Here is a 21,675-nt window from a genome sequence, read left to right as displayed (position 1 = left end):
ATCATGACCGTCGAAAAAAAATCAAAAGTAATCCTGATGACCATCAACGGATGGATCATGATCGTTAGTTACCTTCCGACGGTTGATATGATCGGGGATCGTCGGTGATGGGGAATCTGGTTTGAAGGTTGATTAAGGCCATCGAATATCGAATTTTCCCGCCGAAACACTTGCTCTTGGGTCTGGTACTCGCTATAAAAGCCCACCTCCATGAACTCTCCCTGCCAAAAAGCTAGGGTTCCCGCGTGGGAGAGCACTAGCCATCTAACCGTCGCCTCGACTATGGCCTCTCCGTTCCTGTCGATCACGGACAGTACCACCTCGACCGAGGGCCATGAAGACGCTTTCCTAGGGTTCGTGGAGTACGCGAGGTCGATGATCTCGTCCGACGCCGAGGAGGATCCGGACGCCGGCGGCGGGGGAGACCCTCCTGTCCCTCCATGGAGCTGGGTCGTCTCAAAAATCCTCAAGTCCTGCATGGCGTACACCAGCGGCGTCACCCCCGCCATCCTCCTCTCCGATCTCTTCCAGGTGGTCTCCTTTTCTTCCCTGGATCAAACCCTGCCCCTTTCTCGATTTTTGCCTGTTTCGGTTTATTTAGCGAATTTACTGTTTATTGTCTCTCTTTTTAGATAATTCGTTGAAGTTATTGATTGAAAATTAAGGGGAATAACAGGGTTTTGATTTGGAATTGGGTATCTGCTTGATAGGCGTGGAGCGAGCAGCATAGATACTTGGCTTCAAAGAAGAGGTTAGGATGGAAAACGCCATCGGAAAAGAGGCATAGAAGAACGAGGCTGCCACATACTGTCACCATTGATTCTATTTATGAGAAGAATTTCTTATCTCCAAGCAGTGTTATTGAAGCCGTTGTTATCGATGCCTTCCTTCTTCCAGGTGTGGAGATATATCAGGAGTCTTTTTTTGAGTGACATTATTCTGATCTCTCTCTGCCCTTGCATTTAATAAATTATTTTCCATGTTTCGTTTCACTTTGGTCTTGGCTAATTCTCTTCCTTCAAGTCAGTTCAGGGCTTACTGAATTTTTCTTCTTATTTGTAGGTTTTTGTAGGTATGCATGTTAAACATAAGTATTACTTCTCTACTTAAGCATGCTAGACATTCAGGTTTCTGGATCCTAATATTTTGCATCATCTTTTTCGTTTTTGCACACCCAGCTTAATGTTTGCACTTTGCACCATCTTTTTGCACCAACTATTAAAGCACATTTTACGCCATTGTCTAACTGCTGCCTACGTTACTGCTTACATGCTATTCTATTTATGACCCTATTGCTTGATGAAATGTTGCAGACCTTTTTGTTAAAAAACAAAGTTGCTTCTGGCTTCAATTTTTATGGTTCTACACCATAGTATACTTTGGATTGGTTTGAACTTTGGCCTTGTTAACTTGGTTATCAGCATACCCACTACACTAACAAAACAGTTCTGTGATGTAATCAAATGATCCTTGTCTTTGATATGATGTAGACCTTAACCATTGATGGTTGCTGTTACTCTTGTGATTTTATAGGCGTACCTTTTTCTCAGGTACAAATATATACTTGCTTAGCTTGGGAAATCCATGGAGCTCATGCACCATTGATCTATATCTGCATCGCAGGTAAATATCTTTTGCAGCATGAAACTGCTTACTTAATACTTCACTGGATATGAAGCAAAATTTTGATCATCCAATGCATGAAAATTATTTCCAGCTCAGGCAGGATTATGTGATATGAGGCCTCTCAATGAGTTCCATGGCACCTTAGTATATTGAATTTTAAGGTTACTAAGGACTAAGTCCAAATAGAAAAAATTATCCACATATAACACTATAACATGTTAGACAAGTATGTAAAATTGTATGAGTGTGGTTATGTTTTGAAGTGTTGTAAGCAGATGAACAATTTAATGAAAGATGGGAGAGTACTGAGACTGAGTGGTCAGTGCTTCTTTCTGATTCTATCATGTTCGTATGTATGGTAATGTTTTCATCTAAGTGGCAAAAATCAAAACAAAAGATTGAAGGATTGTACCCATGTAACTTACACTTACACATATAGATTTGATTCATGCGAATAATGGAAGTACCTATAGGGAAATCTAGGGGGCGACATTACATGCACAGTGAAAGAATAGAAAACAAAAATCTCCAAATTTTCTAAAAATATGTTCGTCATCGTATTAAGATTGATGCATAAAATTCGTGAAACTGAAAATCACGCGTAAGATAGTTGTATTATTTAAGGAGATCGTGTATCCTTGAATCCCTACAGATCTGTAAGGGAGGATGAAGGAGGTCAAGCATCCGTTTTTAATCCATATAGCAGGGCTATGATGATATTCCTTGAATCGTTGCTCAAATCTTCATACCTATTATCCGAGGAGAAGAAAGGGAGAGGAGAATAAGAGTCGACAACTAAGAAACCTCTAGCTTATAGATATTTTGTTTTCTTTTATTTATAGGGGCTCCTTGTTAACTTAGTCCTAATGGATTATGTTCTATTTAGTATTGGATTTTCATTCAATTATCCAAGTCTCTTATATTAGTGGATCTTTATCTAATAATTTCATATTAGCTCTTATTAGATTTCATCTATAGGATTTAATAATTTAGGGGCTTATTAGATATTCAATAAGATAGGAGCTTGTTAGGACTCTAGCTTGGAGAGTCCTAATTGAGAGGGACATTCATGTAAAACTGTTAGGACTCTAGCTAGGAGAGTCCTAATTGAGAGGGACATTCTGTTAGGACTCTAGCTAGGAGAGTCCTAATTGAGAGGGGCATTCATGTAGGAGGGATTTTCTTAGAGAAGAATTAGGAGTTGTAAGGGAATAGGAGTCTTGAGTAGGAGTCCTATTAGGAGTTGGTTAGAAGTAAGAGTCTTAAGTAGGAGTCCTATTAGGAGTTAGGATTTAGAAGCCCTATAAATAATCATGTATTCCTTCTCTTTTCATAAGCAATAGATGAATCTTTTATGCAGCCTTTGAGCAGCAACTTGGAGGGAGGAACCTCTATAGAGTTCCAAGGAGGCCGATCCCCTAAAGAGATCAACCCCAAGTTTAGAATCTACAAGGGTTCTAACACCTGGTATCAGAGCAGCGTTCTTGGCGTCTCGCTGCCCTTTCACAGCCATCCATCAACCCTCCACAACCATCCAAAGCAATTCCCACAATTGCTTAAAAGATCGTCACCGAATTCCGCCATCATCTCCACCACCACGGATCATCCTTTGATCTCCCCGTGAATTGCAACAGGTTCTGGTTTCCTACCTTACTGCTGCTGCAATTTAGTTATCCTTATTCGAAAATCCAAAAAAAAAAAAAAAAAAATCGTTCCTATATTGCTCCATAAACTTTTCGTCACAAAGTTTTCATCTCTACGACGAAAGATACATTGCAGAATTTCAGCCGCATAGCACCATCTGTTTGATCTTGCTACTGTGCTTTTTCTATCCAAATTTCTACGAAATTTTTATGACATCTTTGACACTTCTTAACAGTGGATTTCCCTTTGGTTTCATCAAAAAATTCTCAATATAAACTACTGATCTTTTATGTCCAATCTGCTGCACTTGAATTGTAGAATTCAAGCCGCATAGCACCATCTGTTTGATCTTGCTACTGTGCTTTTTCTATCCAAATTTCTACGAAATTTTTATGACATTTTTGACACTTCCTAACAGTAGATTTCCCTTTGGTTTCATCGAAAAATTCTCAATATAAACTACTGATCTTTTATGTCCAATCTGTTGCACTTGAAAATCTATGCTGCAGAAAATTTCAGCTGCATATCGTTGCCTTAACCCATCTATTTGCAATCTTTTTTGAATGAAATTTCTTATACACTTCATAGATCATCTTGGCTTCCATCTAAGATTGATCTATTAAGAAATTCATCTCTAAAAACGATTTTATGTTGCTGCAAATTTTCATCGTAACCCGCTGAAATTTTTCGACGATAATTCTGCAATTGCAACTTGCACCAATTTCCTTGTTGTTATACTGCCGAAATTTTCTTGATTAAATTAGATATCCTTGCTGTCATATAAACTGTGATTTTGCTATCAATTCCCTCCTCAATTTTCTCAAGTTTTTGGTGGAAATTACGTCGAGAAACCGTTGTTTCTTCGACGACAATTCTACTCTTACAAGACAGCACATACTTGCTGCAACTTCCACGGATTTCTGTCAAACCTTTGCTACCATCTACCACAGATCCAAAACTTTCATCCACAACCCTAAAACTCTGTCAAACCACACCCTCAAACTGCACCCAAAACAGCCACAAAACAAGCCAAAACCGCAGCCAACATCCACCAATCCACCAACCCTTTCAACCATCACTTCTCTCAACCTATATATGCCTTTAACCCAACAAAAAAAGAGAGATCTTAACATCATAGATTTGGGGGCATATACTATGGCATCTAAGGAGGCAATCAATGCTAAATTCGAAGCCTTGGAGGCGCGAATGGAGGATAAGATTCGGATGCTCTTTACCGAACTCAGATTGGGCCGACCACTAAGCCCGAAGAAATCATATCAAGGAGAGAGCTTTGCCCAATCACACCAAGCCCAAAGAGATGACTTCCAAGGGAGGGGAGGCTATATGACTGACCCCAACTATCCATGCATGAGAGTGGACTTCCCTAGATGGGAAGAAGGAGACCCGATTGGTTGGATCTCGCTCGCGGAGCGATATTTTCGGTACCACAAAACTGCGGATGTATCTATGGTAAAAATTGCAGCTATATATCTTGAAGGGGATGCTATACAGTGGTTTGACTGGTTTGAATATACTTATGGAGTCCTTTCATGGCGACAATTCAAAGAAGGACTGCTGATTCGCTTCAGACCAACCGATTACGAGAATATTGACGAACAACTAGCAAAGATCCAACAAACCTCCACCATTCAAGAGTACCAAACCAGGTTTGAAAGGTTATCTAATCAAACTCATGATTGGTCTCAAAAACAGCTATTGTGGACCTTCATTGAGGGCTTGAAGCCGGAGATCCGAGGAGAAGTTAAAGCGCGACAACCGTATACGCTTATGGCAGCCATCTCTTTCGCACGACATCAAGAGGAGCAATTGAACCATGAAGCTCGGAGGACTAGGGTCTCTCCTCAACCAGTAATATTGAAGCCCTTAGCCCCCCCTACTGTCGACCAAGTCCATACACTAAAGAGGTTAACAAGAGAAGAGCTTCGGGAGCGATATACGAAGGGGTTATGTTGGCATTGTGACGAGCCGTGGAGCCGTGAGTATCGCTGTAGTAAAGGAGGACTTCTTATGATTGAACCGATAGAAGAAGAGGTCATTGAACATCCAAAAGAGAGCTTTGAACATGAAGAAGAAGATGCAGAAGAAGAGCCAAAACCGACCGAAGTTACGGTACATACACTAGCTAGCTACTCAAACCCGCAAACGATGAAAATTGGAGGCCTTCTCAAACAACAACCAATCACTGTTCTCATCGACACGGGCAGTACTACTAACTTCCTAAATAGTAAGCTTGCTGTTCGGATATCATTACCTATCGAGAATCGCTGCAGGTTTGATGTTAAGGTCACCGACGGACGGATTTTGAATTGTGATCATAGGCGCTTGCAGGAGAAACTATTGCTGCAGGACCAAGAGATAATTACAGATTTCTTCCTTCTCCCTCTTAACAATCATGAGGCCATGCTCAGAATTAAATGGTTGACGACATTAGGCAAATCTTCAGCAAATGCTCAGCCATATCAGTATCCACATCTCCAGAAGGATGAAATAGAAAGGATTATAAAAGAGATGCTCGAAACAGGAGTTATTCGGCCAAGTTGCAACCTCTACTCTTCGCCGGTGCTACTTGTACGCAAGAAGGACGGAACAAGGCAAATATGTGTTGATTACCAAGCTCTCAATGGCATAATCATCAAGGACAAATACTTTATTCCAATAGTAGATGAATTGCTAGATGAAAGGGAGCACAAATCTTTACAAAACTAGACCTTTGATCCGGGTATCATCAAATACGAGCATGCGAAGAAGACATACGGAAAACCACCTTTTGAACACACAACAACCACGAATTTTTGCTTTCTGCAACAAAAGGTGGAATATCTTGGGCATATCATATCAGAGGAAGGTGTGGCAGTGGACCCCTTCAAAATTGGAGCAATGCAAAACTGGCCGACCTCGAGAAACATAAAATTGCTACATGGCTTTCTGGGTTTAACAGGCTACTACCGCAAGTTCGTGAAAAACTATGGAAAGATCAGTACACCACTTACTTCCTTACTAGAAAAAGATGTCTTCCAATGGTTGGACAGAGCCTCCGCTGCCTTTGACAAACTTAAGGCAGCCATGACGACGACGCCGGTGCTAACACTACCAGATTTCAACCGACCCTTCATTATTGAGGTCGACACATCTGGAGTCAGAATTGGAGTCATTCTCATGCAAGATGGTCGACCACTCGCATACACTAGCAAGGCATTATCTCCCTCCTATCAAAATAAGTCAACATATGATAAGGAGATGCTCGCCATTGTGCACGCAGCAACGAGGTGGAGATTGTACTTGATCAGGCGATACTTTCAAATCAAGACCGACCATAAAAGCCTAAAATATCTCTTGGAGCAGAAGATATCTTTCCCCAAGCAGCAAAAATGGGTAACAAAACTTCTTGGATTTGATTATGAAATAACTTACAAAATGTGGAAAGAGAATGTTGTTGCAGATGCGCTTTCGCAGCTACCTGAGCAAGCTGAATTTTCGGTCGTTTTACTTCCAACCAGCGACTTTCTTAAGGATATTAAGATGGAATGGCAGGAAGATTCAGAGACTAGTAAGATTATAAAAAAATTGGAGGAAGCACCAAGCCCCATGGCTCATTACAATTGGGACTCAAAAGAATTACACTATAAGGGACGTATTGTGCTTACGATAAATTCTACTTGCATCTTCACGAGCAGATTTTGGACAAAGTTATTCCATATGCAGGGTACTAAATTGAAAAGGAGTATGGCATATCACCCAAAAACCGATGGCCAGACGGAAGTTTTAAATAGGTGCTTGAAGATAGCCCAAAGCCACCCACCAAATATGACTACCCAAAGAGAACTCCAGACCCTGCCAAGTGCCATTGTTGATCGATGGATCATGACTCGACGACGACGACCCACTAATGAAGTGCTAATACAGTGGGCGAACTTACCAATAGAAGATGCCACTTGGGAGAACTATGATGACTTGAAGATCAAATTCCCAGAATTCATGAATCATCAGCCTCGAGGACAAGGCTGATTTGAAGAGGGCGGGTCTGTTAGGACTCTAGCTTGGAGAGTCCTAATTGAGAGGGACATTCATGTAAAACTGTTAGGACTCTAGCTAGGAGAGTCCTAATTGAGAGGGACATTCTGTTAGGACTCTAGCTAGGAGAGTCCTAATTGAGAGGGGCATTCATGTAGGAGAGATTTTCTTAGAGAAGAATTAGGAGTTGTAAGGGAATAGGAGTCTTGAGTAGGAGTCCTATTAGGAGTTGGTTAGAAGTAAGAGTCTTAAGTAGGAGTCCTATTAGGAGTTAGGATTTAGAAGCCCTATAAATAGTCATGTATTCCTCCTCTTTTCATAAGCAATAGATGAATCTTTTATGCAGCCTTTGAGCAGCAACTTGGAGGGAGGAACCCCTATAGAGTTCCAAGGAGGCCGATCCCCTAAAGAGATCAACCCTAAGTTTAGAATCTACAAGGGTTCTAACAGAGCTCTGACGGATATCTCATATTCAAACCTCTACTTGTCGCAACGTCTATCATATGTATATGACCCTCTATGCTTAATATCAAACTGATCGTGAGTTTTATCTATTAAAATTCCTTCTGATTTAATGAATTATTATTTTCATAATAATTCACTTGACTCATCAATTGTGGACGTACTAGGCTACTATGTCATAATCCTTAGACGATAAGGGGAATTCAATCCTTTGGACCTATTTGTCCTCAATTATCGTATACCTATAGTCCCTCATCCATCTAATATCCCAGAAATCATATATTGGGCATGGTGTTGTTATACTTATATGGTTTCTCCATAAGTCTCGCTTTAATCGGATTCTCACGGAGAACTCTTTCTTTCACAATTCGAATGACTCTAGTGAGGGATTTGTCTAAGCAAGAACACATGGGATATTTTTCTTATGATATTAAGAGCATATGATCATTTATCGATACTCAATAGCCATCGTAAGGTTGGCTACCATTCTCGATGATCGGTTATATTAAATCTGGAACTTCTAGGCATATAAGTCCGGTATAAAAGAATGTAGTACTCATACAAGACATCCTTGATGTCTCAAGTTTAAGGATCAGGTACACCACTGGGACAACGAAATTGTTGTTTGACAATGAGATATCATTAATCATTTAGTATTATATGAGCGGATCATTTAGTGAACTCATTTTCCAATGAGCATCTGCATTGTAGCCCTAGTGTCCCCATACAAGTAGCTATGAGACCAACTACCTTTATCATATGGACGGGTATATAGCACATTAGTTTTTTTGATTATCTAGATGTTTCTTTCAAATAACTTATTATCAAGATTATTTAAGATTTGTGTTTAAAGGTGAATCGTATTGAATCTCAGATTTTGATAATGAAATCAATTGGTAAATTGTTTGATCCAATCTATATGTTGAGAAAAATGTGCAAGATTAACTATGATAATGAATTAGTACAGCGAAAAATTCTTTGATTTCGTATAAAGTTCGTCTCAATTTAAATCGTTTCGGAAAGATGTTGAACTTAAAACTTTCATAAGAATGTAAGGAGAAGCTCAAGGAGATTTGCAGTAAAGTAAATTGCACAAAAGGAAAAGCAAACTAGAATTTAAAGTGGTTCGGTCAATGAGATCTACGTTAACTTCGGATTCCTCCTCCGTCGAGGTCACTGGCATCCACTAAAGGCCTTCCTTCAATAGGCGAAGATCAATCATCTTATACAACGCTTTCTCCTTTTGCCGGGTTTAGGAGACGACCTTTACAAGTCTTACTCCTTTTTCTTGGATAGTTACAAGGCTAAGAGAGGGAGGAGGAGAACTCTTCTTACTTTTACAACACTTTTCACACCCCAAACACTTAGAATTTTTCACACATATAATAGCACTTTGTTACCCTTTCATGCAGAAAAGGGTGGGGTATTTATAGGCCCCAATAGCTTTAAAAGTTGGACCCAAAAAATTCAAATCCTTGGATTTCGAGATGCTGGCGGTACCACCACCATTAATGGGCGGTACCATCGCCTGATAGAGTTCGGAGATCGAGCTCTGGCGGTACCATCGCTTGACAAGGGCGGTACCACCGTTGGCAGCATTGATTGCTAGCGGTACCATCGCCCAGGCCACCTGAGAGATTGGATCTCCCAAGCAGTGCCACCGTCGGCCCTAGCGGTCCCATCGTCGACTATGTTTTCAGGGGCTGAATGAGTTGTTTAATCCGACCCAATTCAGCCCTTTAAGAGCCTATTTGGCCCCTAGTTAAGTTAGTGGGATTATCTCCCAATTTTAACTTAATTTACGGACAAACTACAATAATTAAGATAATTGACAAAGCATTCTTGTTCCGGTATGTCAATTGCTTTTCCGATGATCTTCCGGCAAGCTCCTGGACTTTACGACGATCTTCTTGGCGAGTTTTGACGAGCTTCTTTGGACCTATTTATTCTTAGTTATCGTGTATCTATAGTCCCTCATCCATCTCATATCGTAGAAACCGTATATCGGGCATGGTATTGTCAGGCCTATATAGTTTCTACTCAAGTCTCGCTCTAATCGGATTCTCTTGAAGAATTTTCTCTCTCAATTTGAATGACCCTAGTAAGGGATTTGTCTGAGTAAGAATGTATGAGATATTCCTCTCATGATATTGAAAGTGGATGATCCTCTATTGACACTCAACAGTCCTTGTAAAGTTGGCTTCCACTTCTGATGATCGGTTGTGCTAGATCTGAGACTTCAAAGCCTATAAGTCTAGTATCAAAAAATGGAGTACTCATCCAAGACATCCTTGGTGTCTCAAGTCTAAGGACCAGGTACACCACTAGGATAACGAAATTTTTATCTAACAATGAGGTACCATTAACCATCCAACATTCCATGAGCGGATCCATCAGTGAACTCATTCTTCAATGAGCACCTGCACTGTAGCCCTAGTGTCCCCACACGAGCAGCAATGAGATCAGCTACCTCCGTCATATGGACGGGTATAAAATACACCAGTCTATCCGGTTATCTCAATGTCCCTCTCGAGTAACCTATGACCAGAATTATTTAGGATATGTGTTTAAAGGCGAATCGATCTTATTATCGTGATTTCATCATGATTCAATTATCATTGCATAGATTCATGAACATTACAATATATGTATGCATATATGCAATAAGCGATATAAAGTAATAAAATACCAAATAATATACTAAAAAAAAGAATACGTGTCATGTCACACGTGTCATTACTCATGTGATTGGTTTGCAGGGCACTTATGACTAGCAATACTATCATGACACATTATTAGAACAACCATTGTTTCTTGAATGCTGATTGGTACAACCTTTGTTCATTCTGAAGCGTACCAATGGTGCTTTATTTGAAAGGTTGTTGGAGGCCAATATGGTCCTATTCTTAAGTGAGGTGCAGATATTTAGAGCGTGAACCTTTTAGAATTACATTGTTTTTTTCTACTTATCCAACGTACAGTTTGGCATGGGTTATGTTAAATTTTATTTTGTCCCCGGATCTTGTATGCATTTGTAGCCTGAATGGATTAGCGTGGCTGATCCAGCATGTAGGATTGCAAAATATGCTTGAAACTAGAATTTATTACCACAGGTTTTGATAAATTTTTATTTTGTCATGTTTTTCTCCTCTCTGTTGGGTTAAAATCTTGTTTCATAACATTATGTTGCTTTGTACATACAACAATTGTTGTGGCAGATACTATGATTTGCTGGACTTCCAGATTCTGAAGAAAGGACGTGAGGTCTACCTGACCGGATGTTGTCTTCGTACGGCAATGGAAGGATCTGGTCAACCGCGTCTTTTGCCAACAGAATACCTGGTTGTTTTGTTAGATGAGGTAATCTTTATATGTTTACACATTAAAAAATCAATGATTTGGTGCTTTTTAATTTTTTATTAAATTACTAATGATTTTAATTAGTAGCTACATATTAAACTGTGATGACAGCCTTTTAGGATTGTGTTAAAGATAATAGGACAAATATATTTTAAATAAAACGTTGATTAGAAAATTCTCTCTGGAAATGTGCAAGCACCATCCTCACATGAATTCCCATTCTCTTTTGAATGGATTTTTGAGAAAACCAGCCAAAAATGATTTGGTTCCTTTTCAGAAGGCAGTCATGGAGAAAACTATTGAATTGGTTTACCACTGAAGCAACAGCATAACATATGAAAAAGGTTAGAGGAGAAGGACGATGACACTTGTAGGAGAGACTGTGAGAACATGACTGCTCATATAGGCCAACGTTTTCAATATATACAAATTCACATGTTTATTGCATCTTGTATTGTTCCATTAAGAAAATATAAAGGGTTGATGATAAAAAGCTTACAACCAGATAACATGGACATGAACCTCCTTCATAACATGGACATGCAAACTCCTTCATGGTGACCTATTAGTCTATGGCCCATGAGTGAATGTGATGTTGAAGATAAGGTAAGTTGTATTAATAGGAAATTTTGAATGTTCTCCAATGCTATAGAGGCACTACGTGCTCCATGTCAGTGTCATTTCTACATGAACTTAGTGCCATCGCATCAATTGTTCCTTGTTGATGTTTTGCTGTGCATGAAACATTTACATGATTGATTTTTTATAATGAAGTGGGAATTGGAGTTGCATATCCAGTAGTATACAAGTCTCTGGGAGGTCAAGTGAAATTTTTATATTACTACTGTGGTATTTATAAAATTGGTCCAAATTATGGGGAAAAAGTATACTTTCTCTTAATATGATGTGAAATGTAGCCTACTAGTAGATTAGTTTTAGTGTTAAAATTAGTCTATTCTTTTTTAAAAAAGATTTCCCTTTTCACTTTTGCTGACTATTCCAAATGTCATAGGACCAAGATGAAGATGCAGTTTTGCTGGGTGCACAATTTTGTTCAGACTCTTTCTCATCGATTTCAATTGATGCAGTCAAGAATGGTGTTACATATTCTTTATATGCAAGGCAAGATCACTTTGATCACATACAACATTTTTTAAAAAACTTCGATAAGTACACCTCTTAGCTGCATAAGGAAATACCTCTACATAAATCAAGAGCATATTGTTTCTAATGAAGTCTTCTTTCTTTCCTCTCGTACGACTATTTAAATCAGGCTAACTTGTATAACAATAAAAGCTATACATCTTTGGGTATGCATACCATTTTGAATTATTTTTTCTTATCCACTATTGAGGCTACACTTCTCCCTTTTTTTTTCGTCCAAAGGGTAAATGGTGAAGATAGGATTCGGTCCCAAGACCTTGCTTATAACAGTTAAAGCCCTTACTGACATCTTCGAGGCTAAATTTCTACTGGTTGTGAATGAAAATATTTTTTTATTCATCTCGTAATCATACGCATCCATCTCAATGTTGTCATCTCAGCTATGCCAACGTTTTGTATATGTTTTTCATAGTTTACCAACACTCTGGTCCTTAAACGTAGTTACCTTATGACTGTCTTATAAAGGGCACACGATAATCACACAAGATGCTGATGTCCCTCTTTTCTTTAACTGCTCTTCATTAGTCTCTTGTTTTCGTTGATAATAAATCCAAGATTTGCTGTTTTGATTTAAGGTATTTTTTTATACATGCATCTTATATACACACTGACTTCTTTTCATAAATATTACATTTTAAATATTCGGTCTTAGTCCTAGTTATTTAAAATTCTTCAATTTTTTAAGATTTAACTCCATAGCTTAAATTTAAATTAATCCCAACTAAATTTTAATAAATCAAAACAATATTCTCAGCAAATGACGTATGCTGTAGGGATTATAACTTGTTTATGCTTGAAAAGTTTGTTCATTTTTAAGTTTAAAAGGGGCCTAAATGAAAAAGAAGCTATAAGGTCTCATATCTCAATGAAATTGTTGAATTGGTGTTTTAACAATTGCCTATGTTTGAGACTAATATACAAGTCATCTGTGAAAAATGTAGTGGCTGATGAAACTAAATGTGCACATCAGTCAAATGAATCTCACTTAGTGGTTTTTGTCACAATTCATGTAATTAAAGTTTTGAGTTTGAATCCTATATTGGCTCCCTTTTAGCTTGGGATGCAATATTGAACTCATGTAGTTCAAACATGCTATTTGCAATTCCATAAGCATTGTTGAACTTGTAATGGATTAGAGTAGGTTTAACTATTCTCGATCAGAAGTTCAGATTTTTAAGTAACCTGAATTGCTTGCCATCATAACTGGAACATTGTAACTCATGTAACAAAAATCGTAAAAAATGATAGTATACATGTGACAACCTAGTAGTGTAAAATATTGATTGTTATCAGATGATTGAGTAATTGAACTTTTGACATGATATGACTCTTTCTATCTAGACTTGAATTAAAGGAAGGAAAAGGGTTTTCCTAGGAAAGAGCATTAGAGAAGTTATTAAATTATTAATCTTAATAGCAGAATAATTTTCTTAATTTATACTAGTAATTTAAATAGGCGAGGCGAGGCGAAGCTCGAGCACCTTGTATGTGCACCGGGCGGTGCGCTTCAATGAGGCGCCACCTGGGCACTCGCCCGAACATAGGCATTGGGCACTTCGGGCAAGCGCCTGATTCAATTAGGCGAATCGAACCGGTTTAAGGTTGGTTCGGTTCGTAGTTTCTTACCTCCAAAGCCACTCTTTATGCTCACGCGACCCCGAGGAACCCTAGTGCTGCTTCTGCCTCCGCCACCGATGCTTTTTGTCGTTTCCTTCATCGCAGACACAATGGACCGAGCCTTCCTTTGTTGTCGATGGATGAGTCCGATGGTCCCCGTAGCTTCCTTCCGATATCGCTTCCTTCCACTTTCGAGGGAGAGGACTGTTGGTTCCTCCGCCATTAATGGGCGCCCTTTGGAGCTTCCGTCGTTGTCGCTATTGTTGTCCGTAGCTTTCGCCACTGTCGCTACTACTGCCCATAGCTTCCGCCGGTGCCGTTGTTGGTGTTCGCAGCTTTTTCCGTTGTCATTGCTACTGTTCGCAGCTTTTGTCGCCGTCGCTACTACTGTCCACGACTTCCGCTGCTATTACAACTATCTTAAACTAATCCTTCGTCGTTGTTGCTATCTCCCTTTGTTATTGTTAACATTTTTTTCTCCCCCCTCTAACTTTAAGTAATATACTATTAATAGTATATTTTTAATTTAAATAATTATATTTTTAGTTATATTATATATTTTTTATAATTTAATATTTCAGAGAATATTTTTTTCTCCCCCTCTAACTTAAGTAATATATTGTTAACAGTATATTTTTAATTTAATGTCATATTTTATTTAAATAATTATATTTTTAATTATATTATATTTTTATATTTTAATATTTCAGAGAATATTTTTTCTCCCCCTCTAACTTAAGTAATATATTGCTAATAGTATATTTTTTAATTTAATATCATATTTTTATTTAAATAATTATATTTTTAATTATACTATATTTTTTATATTTTAATATTTCAGAACGCCTCGTTTTGCTCGGGTGAACGCCTAACATCTTAGGCATTTTGGGACCTTGGTGTCTTTTGACGTCTAGCGCTTTTTAAATCATTGATTTATGTTATGTTTGTTTTGGGAATCAAGAGTAATTGTTAGATTAAAAATTGGACTCTTTTGACTCCTTAAAATTACTAAAATTAATTATTGAAATGTCTGATAATAAAAGAAATTTTATTTTTTTCTTAATCTATCCATGGGCTCTTGTTGCTGTTGGAAACTGTCTTCAAAATCTTCCAATGTAGTTCAGATACTCTCTTTGTTAAATGGTAATCCAAATGCCCATTTGAGGCTCCAAATTGGCTTCCTGGGATCCATGCAAGGCCTTTCCAGCTTGAGCTAAGGCCTGTTACATCTTGCAGTTGTAAATAGGGCTGATCAGCTCTCTGATAAGGCCAGCTGTATTTCCACTTGGTTGGCTTGGGTGGAGGTCCAGTCCAGTTCTGATCATTTGATAACAACCTTGTAAAATTATGTGTTACTACAAGACTGATTAGAATTTAAATAGATATAGCATAGTTACAGACTACCGAGTCGGAGTGTCCATTGAAGTTTTGAAGTCGTACCAAGTGCTTCCAGCATTGATGGAGACTTGAAGTTTGGGTTAACCAGATACATTCAGTGCTTTTTTATGGGGTTCTTATTGTTTCTGAAAGGCCATTGGAGTTTGTTCTGAATGCTATAATGCTCGTATACTAGAGAAAGCTTTTTTATTTTCATTTGTTCAATAAATACTGCAAAAGCATAATAAGGGCAATCCACCATTTAATGCCATCAAGTATTATATTATGCATCTCTCTTTCTTCTTCCATTCAGGATCGAATCGATTGAATTGTTGGAAGCTTTTAGGGGTGTAGAGAGGAAAGCAATCATTTTAGTTGATAGTGATGGCTCCAAGTTAAAGTTTGTTTTATGGGGTGAACAAATTCTCCTTGCTAATCTCTTTAGGTACATAGTTCACTAAATATGGAAGTAATTGTTTGCTTCACCTTTAAATTTTACTGATGTTTTTCTTTTTTTCAATTTTTCAGTTTGGGAAGTATGCTTGCTTTAGACAGACCTTTCATTGCATATGTTGACAATCATAATGTGGGCAGTCAAGAATTATGTTTGGAATTTGGAAGTGCCACACGGATATACATGGTGCCATTTACTCAACAAGAGGAAGAAGTAGGTTCTACATATTGAATCTGCCAGTGGGTTTCCTTTCTTGCTTAATTTTGATCTTTATTGTTTATATTTTACTAGGTACTTCTTTCCTCCACACAAACGAGGAGTCCAGGATCAAGATTTTCAAACACTTTAGACCAAACCCAGGGCCTAAAGATATCACAAATTATGCTACCACTAGATTCACAAGGATCAGTTGACTTCAAGAACTATCCATTCCAAGTATGTCTCCCATTTCTTTCCTCTTAATAGTTAAGATATATGTTTTTATACCCATGATTATGGTGTCAATAACAACTTACATGCACCTTGATATGTAAAATTTCAGTGGATTACTATCATGGTGTAAGGGTCGCAATGTAACTCCAAAGTTATCATGCATACATAATTATGTTCAATGCATACTATACCAGGACAACACAGGCAGTCTAGTGCACATCAATTATATCTCATATAGGCCTTGCCATGTTCTTGGCACACACCAGCACTGGCATGCTACCATGCTAGCTTTCAGCCTGCATAGTTGGGCTTGTGAGGCTGTCTTGAATTTTAGCAATTTCAGGTTTTCTAAATTAAGTGTAACTTTCTAGCAATCATCAACTTCCAATGTCATAGATTATGTTAGATACACTAATAGGCTAATTACAGAACAGCTGATGGATCATTGTGCTCCTTAACTATTTATAGGTGCAAATACTTATCTTTTTTTATGACACGAGGTTTATACATCTCCTGTTGCTTATATTGTATTAAATTTAGTTAAACCTATATGTTGCCATCAACCTACTTTTTCATCGTCCAGGCATATTTAGTTAGCTGTCATGCCCTTCAAACTGCTGAAATGTGGGCAACAGTTATATAATTGGCATAACTTAGATATTTCACTGAATCAAGTTATCTCCATTGTTTTCTGGTATGTTTCTTAAGTAGGCCAATTATCTTGATTCACCTAACAGGCCAATTGTATTGTCTTTTTACTTTTCTATATATTCTAGTGATGAGAGATAGATGAAGATCTAAAAAGATCTTAATAGAAATTATAAATAAAGATTAAGTACTCTAAACTTAACTCAACATATGATTTTTTACAAATCTCAATGCTGTCAAAAGATTCATGTAGTCGATTTCAAATAGTTGGGACTTATGGTTTTGTTGTTACTGTGATGGATTCTAGTGATGAAACTTTCTATGAACAGAAGATGACTGCAGCAGTAGTACATCAAGATGAAGATTATGTATTTTTACATCCTTAATCTCATAACCAACTCCTTTTTCCAAAAAAAGAAGTAAAATATTTTAACAGAGAACTTAAGAAATGAATGGACCTTTAGCAGTGCTAAAAAACAATGCTCTAAATCAAGTATTGAAATGTATTTAATGTTCTGCTAGGAAATACTGGTTTTAACGAACACTTAATCATGGATCTTTTAGCTCATGATCAGCTTATTAATGTAAACATCACTTTTCTGCGTTTATTACATCAGTCTGTTGGATCTCAAACTGTTAAGAGAACAAAATTTTTCTTTACCTTTCAGTCTGAGATACTATATCTCATGATTTGTCTTATCGATTCGTACCAATGTGCCAACCGGCCATCGATACGATATGTACCGACATATCGATATATGTACCGCCCATATCGGTCTCCTATCGGACAAGTACGTATCGCCCATACTATGCAGTATGGTACGACGAACCTTGCCATATCTAAGATGTCCACATTTTTTGTGTGCATTAGAAATTTCATTTTTTTATCAGTCTCATTGTGGACTCTTGCAGCTACATGTGGCTGACCTCCGTGACAAAATGACTGGAGTCAGTCTGTATGGTGTTGTTACAAATATTGACAAGGAGATAAACAACTCAGACACTGTCTATTATGTGAGAATTGAAGATACAACAGGAGCTGTTGTGGCAAAACTACACTTTGTTAGATATTGGTAAGATTCAATAGCTAGCAAATTTCTTGTTTATCACAACATAGTTGCTGTTTTTTTTTTTTTGCTTTGGTATCTTGTTTATCAGAACATTCTAAGAGTTTGCTTTCCATATAAATTTTAGTCTGAAGGTTACTGTCTTATAATGCTTAAATGAAGTCTGAAAAATCTGCTCATGGTTAAAACTAATGAACCTAGAATGAAATTTTTATGATCTTGATTTTTATTAAGAAGACATGCTCATGTTTTTCAGGTCACTAGGAAGACTGGGAATTGGCCACTCAGTATTCATCTCAGGGTTGACTTGTTCCATGACAACTGGAAAGTTGTGAGCAGCCTGTATATGTCTTTATCATTCTGTTATTACTATGCAACTTAAATAGTATCTATGCAAGGTTAAATGATATTTGATGATGCTTATCTCGAACATCATATCTAGAATTAAGCACCATCTTCTATTAATAGTCTGCTTTTAGTCAATTACTGTATCTTATACCATATGGATTTTAGGTCTGTTTGCTGATTTTCAGGCTTGAAGTATCATGGTTTGAGAAGGAGACTGGAACTTGTTTATTCAACCAAAGCTGCTTGCCAGCGTTGTTGAATTCATCATGCCTACACAAGTTATCTCATTTATCTGATATCTCCAAATTGATGAAAAAGACACATGTAATGTTTTCTTAGAACCATTTCTTTTTCAACTTTTAGACCAAGTTTTCTCTCCGCATTATTCCTTTTTTGGGGTCTACAAGAGTAGTTGATAAAATCTATGCAACAATATGTCTTATGGAGGCTAATTGAAAAGTTTGTTTTCATTAGAGATGAGCTGGTCTATGCCATGAGTGGCTTGACTGCAGTGTATATATGGTAGTAGTACATATATAGCAGTAGCAGCATATATATAGTAGTACTAGACTACTAGTACTATATATATTCACACATAATTAAGGATGTTACTCCATGTGTAGCTACATTGTCAGATTATATATACATATTTGCAAAGTTATAAATGGAAATTATTCTGTCTGGTGTTTGAATTGGATTCTACTGCTAATCGGTATTTTATTGACAGATATGCCGAGTTTGTGTTGTCAGTATCGAACATCATGATGTCTGCTTACTGAAATCTCATGTCATTTGTGGCCGTCCTGTGAAAGAGAGGTCAGATGGATCATTTCATTGCAGTTTTTGTAGTTCCAATTGTGATGGTGAAGTTCTCGATAGCTTTCAGTTGAAGGTGACCCTTGCAGATGAGAGCAATCAGATGTTTGCATGGTGCACTGGACAAACTGCTACAGAGTTTCTGCAAATAACCCCAGATGAATTTCTTCATCTACCTGTGGTAAGTTTCCAATAATAGTTCAGCAAAAATTGACTTTGTGTGGCTGAAACATATATAAAAAATATATTTGTGTCTTTGTTAAAATAAATATGGAACATATATAAAGAGAGCAAATTTAGGAACTACATTGTTAAAATAAATGTAGAACAAAGTTCATTTTTCTGGATTTTATTTGCTATCTACAGTTTTGTATATAACCTAATGAAATTCTATGAGCTGACTGGATGAAGCCTTGGATTTGATTTCTAGCTTCAACCTTTCAGTTGTTCCTCATAATTAAAAACAACGGGAAATGTGTGAATTGTTTTATTACCAAAGAAGGCCTCCTTATTTGAGCATTATACATTCATATAGCTGGTTCACTGAGATTTTAATAGCACCTCTCCAACTTTGATTGTCAACATGTTGCCCTTCAACCACCAGTTCCAAAGAAATAAGGGTGAAATTTTATTCTACATAGATGTAGAGAAATATCTAGTTTCACTAGAAGATTGTATAAATGTATAAATGTCGTACATAGATGTAGAGAAATATCTACAACCACAGTGCCTGTCGTACATTCAAATTGTATAAATGTAACTTGTAATAATCTATGCTCGTTTTTATCACACACCACTCATCATCTGCATTGGGATTTAGGGTTGAAATTTGTGTTATTTTCAATGTTTAGGTTGAACAAGCAATGTATCTTTGTACACTGAGAACCGAGAGGTATATTGTTGCTGTTGTAAATTGCAAAAGGAGCACCAACCGATCTTCTATGAACCTGGAAGATGACCCAGTCTTTGAGGTTGCGCGAGCTCAAAAATGTGAATAAGATGTTGCTGGTGCTGGTGATGGGCTACTTACTACTGATGACAGAGCAGATAGAATTGTCATCATTCTTTACCAAGTGCAGGCACGGCATGGTTCTTCCGGTGAGTTTGATGTTTCAGATGTCAGTGGTTTGGTCACCCTGACTGAAGTTTCTACTGTTCCGAGCACCGTACTCTGCAGTTTACATCTCTAGTGCTCGGGCTATCAGTCAGGTAGGTCTAAGCAAATTCTAAGCGGAGTTGATGATGTAGCTGAAAGAGTTTGTGCATTCAACCAATCGGCAAGGTAATTCATGTGGCACCACGGGTTGGTGATTTCCTGTCGGGACGGAGGTTATTTGTTGAATCATACAGTTTAGGATAGTGAAGCCCCTTTTGCCACATTGAAGTTGCTGGTCGATGCTTTGAAGCCCCTTATAAATGCCGATCACAAGGCATTGCGACCTAAGAATGCTTTGCCCATGCGGAAGGAAGACTTACCGTTCAATTTTCTTGTGTTTATGATATAAACAAGAATTGTTTATATCACATTTGATTTTATATAAACCGTTAAATATTCCTTGTTGGGTCAAAGTGGCTCCACTTTGACCTATTCGATGTTTATTTTTCCCTGCCGTATTTGTTAGTTTTGATAGGGACAAAGCAAAGGGATGATCCAACACAGTTTTCATGTTGTTGATGGATTCCTAGTCGTAAAATACTTCTTCCCGTATGCCACGTACAAGGGCAGCAGTGTGCATCATGCACTATGGCTTTTTAGCCTCGTTTACAAAACTCTTTAACCTCTTTTGTAGAACGGAGAGTTGCTTATTTTGCAGTTTTCTCTCGACTCTCCACGCTAAATTCTTTCTTGAATCGGGGCTAACTACTATCTTTTAGACTCCGGTATCTAAATATGCCTACTAAAATTGCCCAAGCACGCGAAGGAAAGATTCGATCGGCTCCATTCATTTTCTAGATGGACAAAAATAAAATAAAATAAAATTGGACACAACTTGTTTTCTCGTGGTTGTTGCTTTTCCTGTTACCGAAATTTCGAAAAATGTTTTTTCTGTATAGCGTATGCTTCACAGACGGCTACGCCAGTTCTTGTTGAGTTGCTATTGACTTCATAATGAATGGATCATGTTCTCTTCAATGATATGGGTTTTACTTTCATGACAGTACTCTAATCTCGAAATTTGAGTTGAAATCGAAGCAATGTTACGAGAAGCAGAGCTAATCTGGAATCCATATATCTTGAAAGAATTCACATGGAACTATATTTAGCTACTTTTGTCATTTATTATGATCACATAAAAGATGGGAATGATCAACCGTCGGCGGGAAGGGTTGGCAAGGCACGTATATAATCTACTCTTGATTTCAAAAATAGGCCGCATAAGAATTTTAAATTGAAAATCTACTTTGCATGTTTATATACAATAAATGACGTGCTTACAAGATTGTCATCACCATTAATATTACCACCATAATATATTATGAGTATATTATCATCGATATTGCGCCAGACAGATCCGATGGTCAACTTCAAGCTTAATGACGAGCATCATGTCTTTATAGCCGTAGGATTAGAAGGTCTAGATCGTAGTAAAGCGCTCATCGGCACTCCTCTTTCTCGTCCGACTGTCA

The 21,675-nt window shown here is 37.7% G+C and overlaps 1 protein-coding gene across 1 annotated transcript; it reads left to right on the top strand.

Annotated features, from left to right (window-relative positions):
- Positions 1 to 240: 240 nt before the first annotated feature.
- On the top strand, positions 241 to 20,511 carry LOC135586762 (uncharacterized). Its single transcript, XM_065153440.1, has 13 exons — positions 241 to 531; positions 711 to 897; positions 1,551 to 1,623; positions 10,983 to 11,124; positions 12,137 to 12,246; positions 15,596 to 15,727; positions 15,811 to 15,949; positions 16,028 to 16,171; positions 17,729 to 17,889; positions 18,140 to 18,214; positions 18,417 to 18,555; positions 18,959 to 19,228; positions 19,899 to 20,511. Exons 1-13 carry the CDS (start codon positions 283 to 285, stop codon positions 20,043 to 20,045), a joined length of 1,968 nt encoding a protein of 655 aa, XP_065009512.1. The 5' UTR covers positions 241 to 282; the 3' UTR covers positions 20,046 to 20,511.
- Positions 20,512 to 21,675: the final 1,164 nt, after the last annotated feature.

This window comes from Musa acuminata, chromosome BXJ3-6 (assembly GCF_036884655.1).
Source record: "Musa acuminata AAA Group cultivar baxijiao chromosome BXJ3-6, Cavendish_Baxijiao_AAA, whole genome shotgun sequence".
Classification (NCBI taxonomy): Eukaryota; Viridiplantae; Streptophyta; class Magnoliopsida; order Zingiberales; family Musaceae; genus Musa; species Musa acuminata.
The sequence above is the reverse complement of the archived record's forward strand: the minus strand, read 5'-3'. Positions and strand labels throughout refer to the sequence as shown.

Excerpts from the sequence above, each read along its gene's own strand:
- LOC135586762 (XM_065153440.1), top strand. The coding sequence starts at position 283 with ATGGCCTCTCCGTTCCTGTCGATCACGGACAGTACCACCTCGACCGAG. Across the intron at positions 1,624-10,982 it reads GATCTATATCTGCATCGCAG|ATACTATGATTTGCTGGACT; the intron begins GTAAATATCTTT and ends TTGTTGTGGCAG. Across the intron at positions 19,229-19,898 it reads AATTTCTTCATCTACCTGTG|GTTGAACAAGCAATGTATCT; the intron begins GTAAGTTTCCAA and ends TTCAATGTTTAG.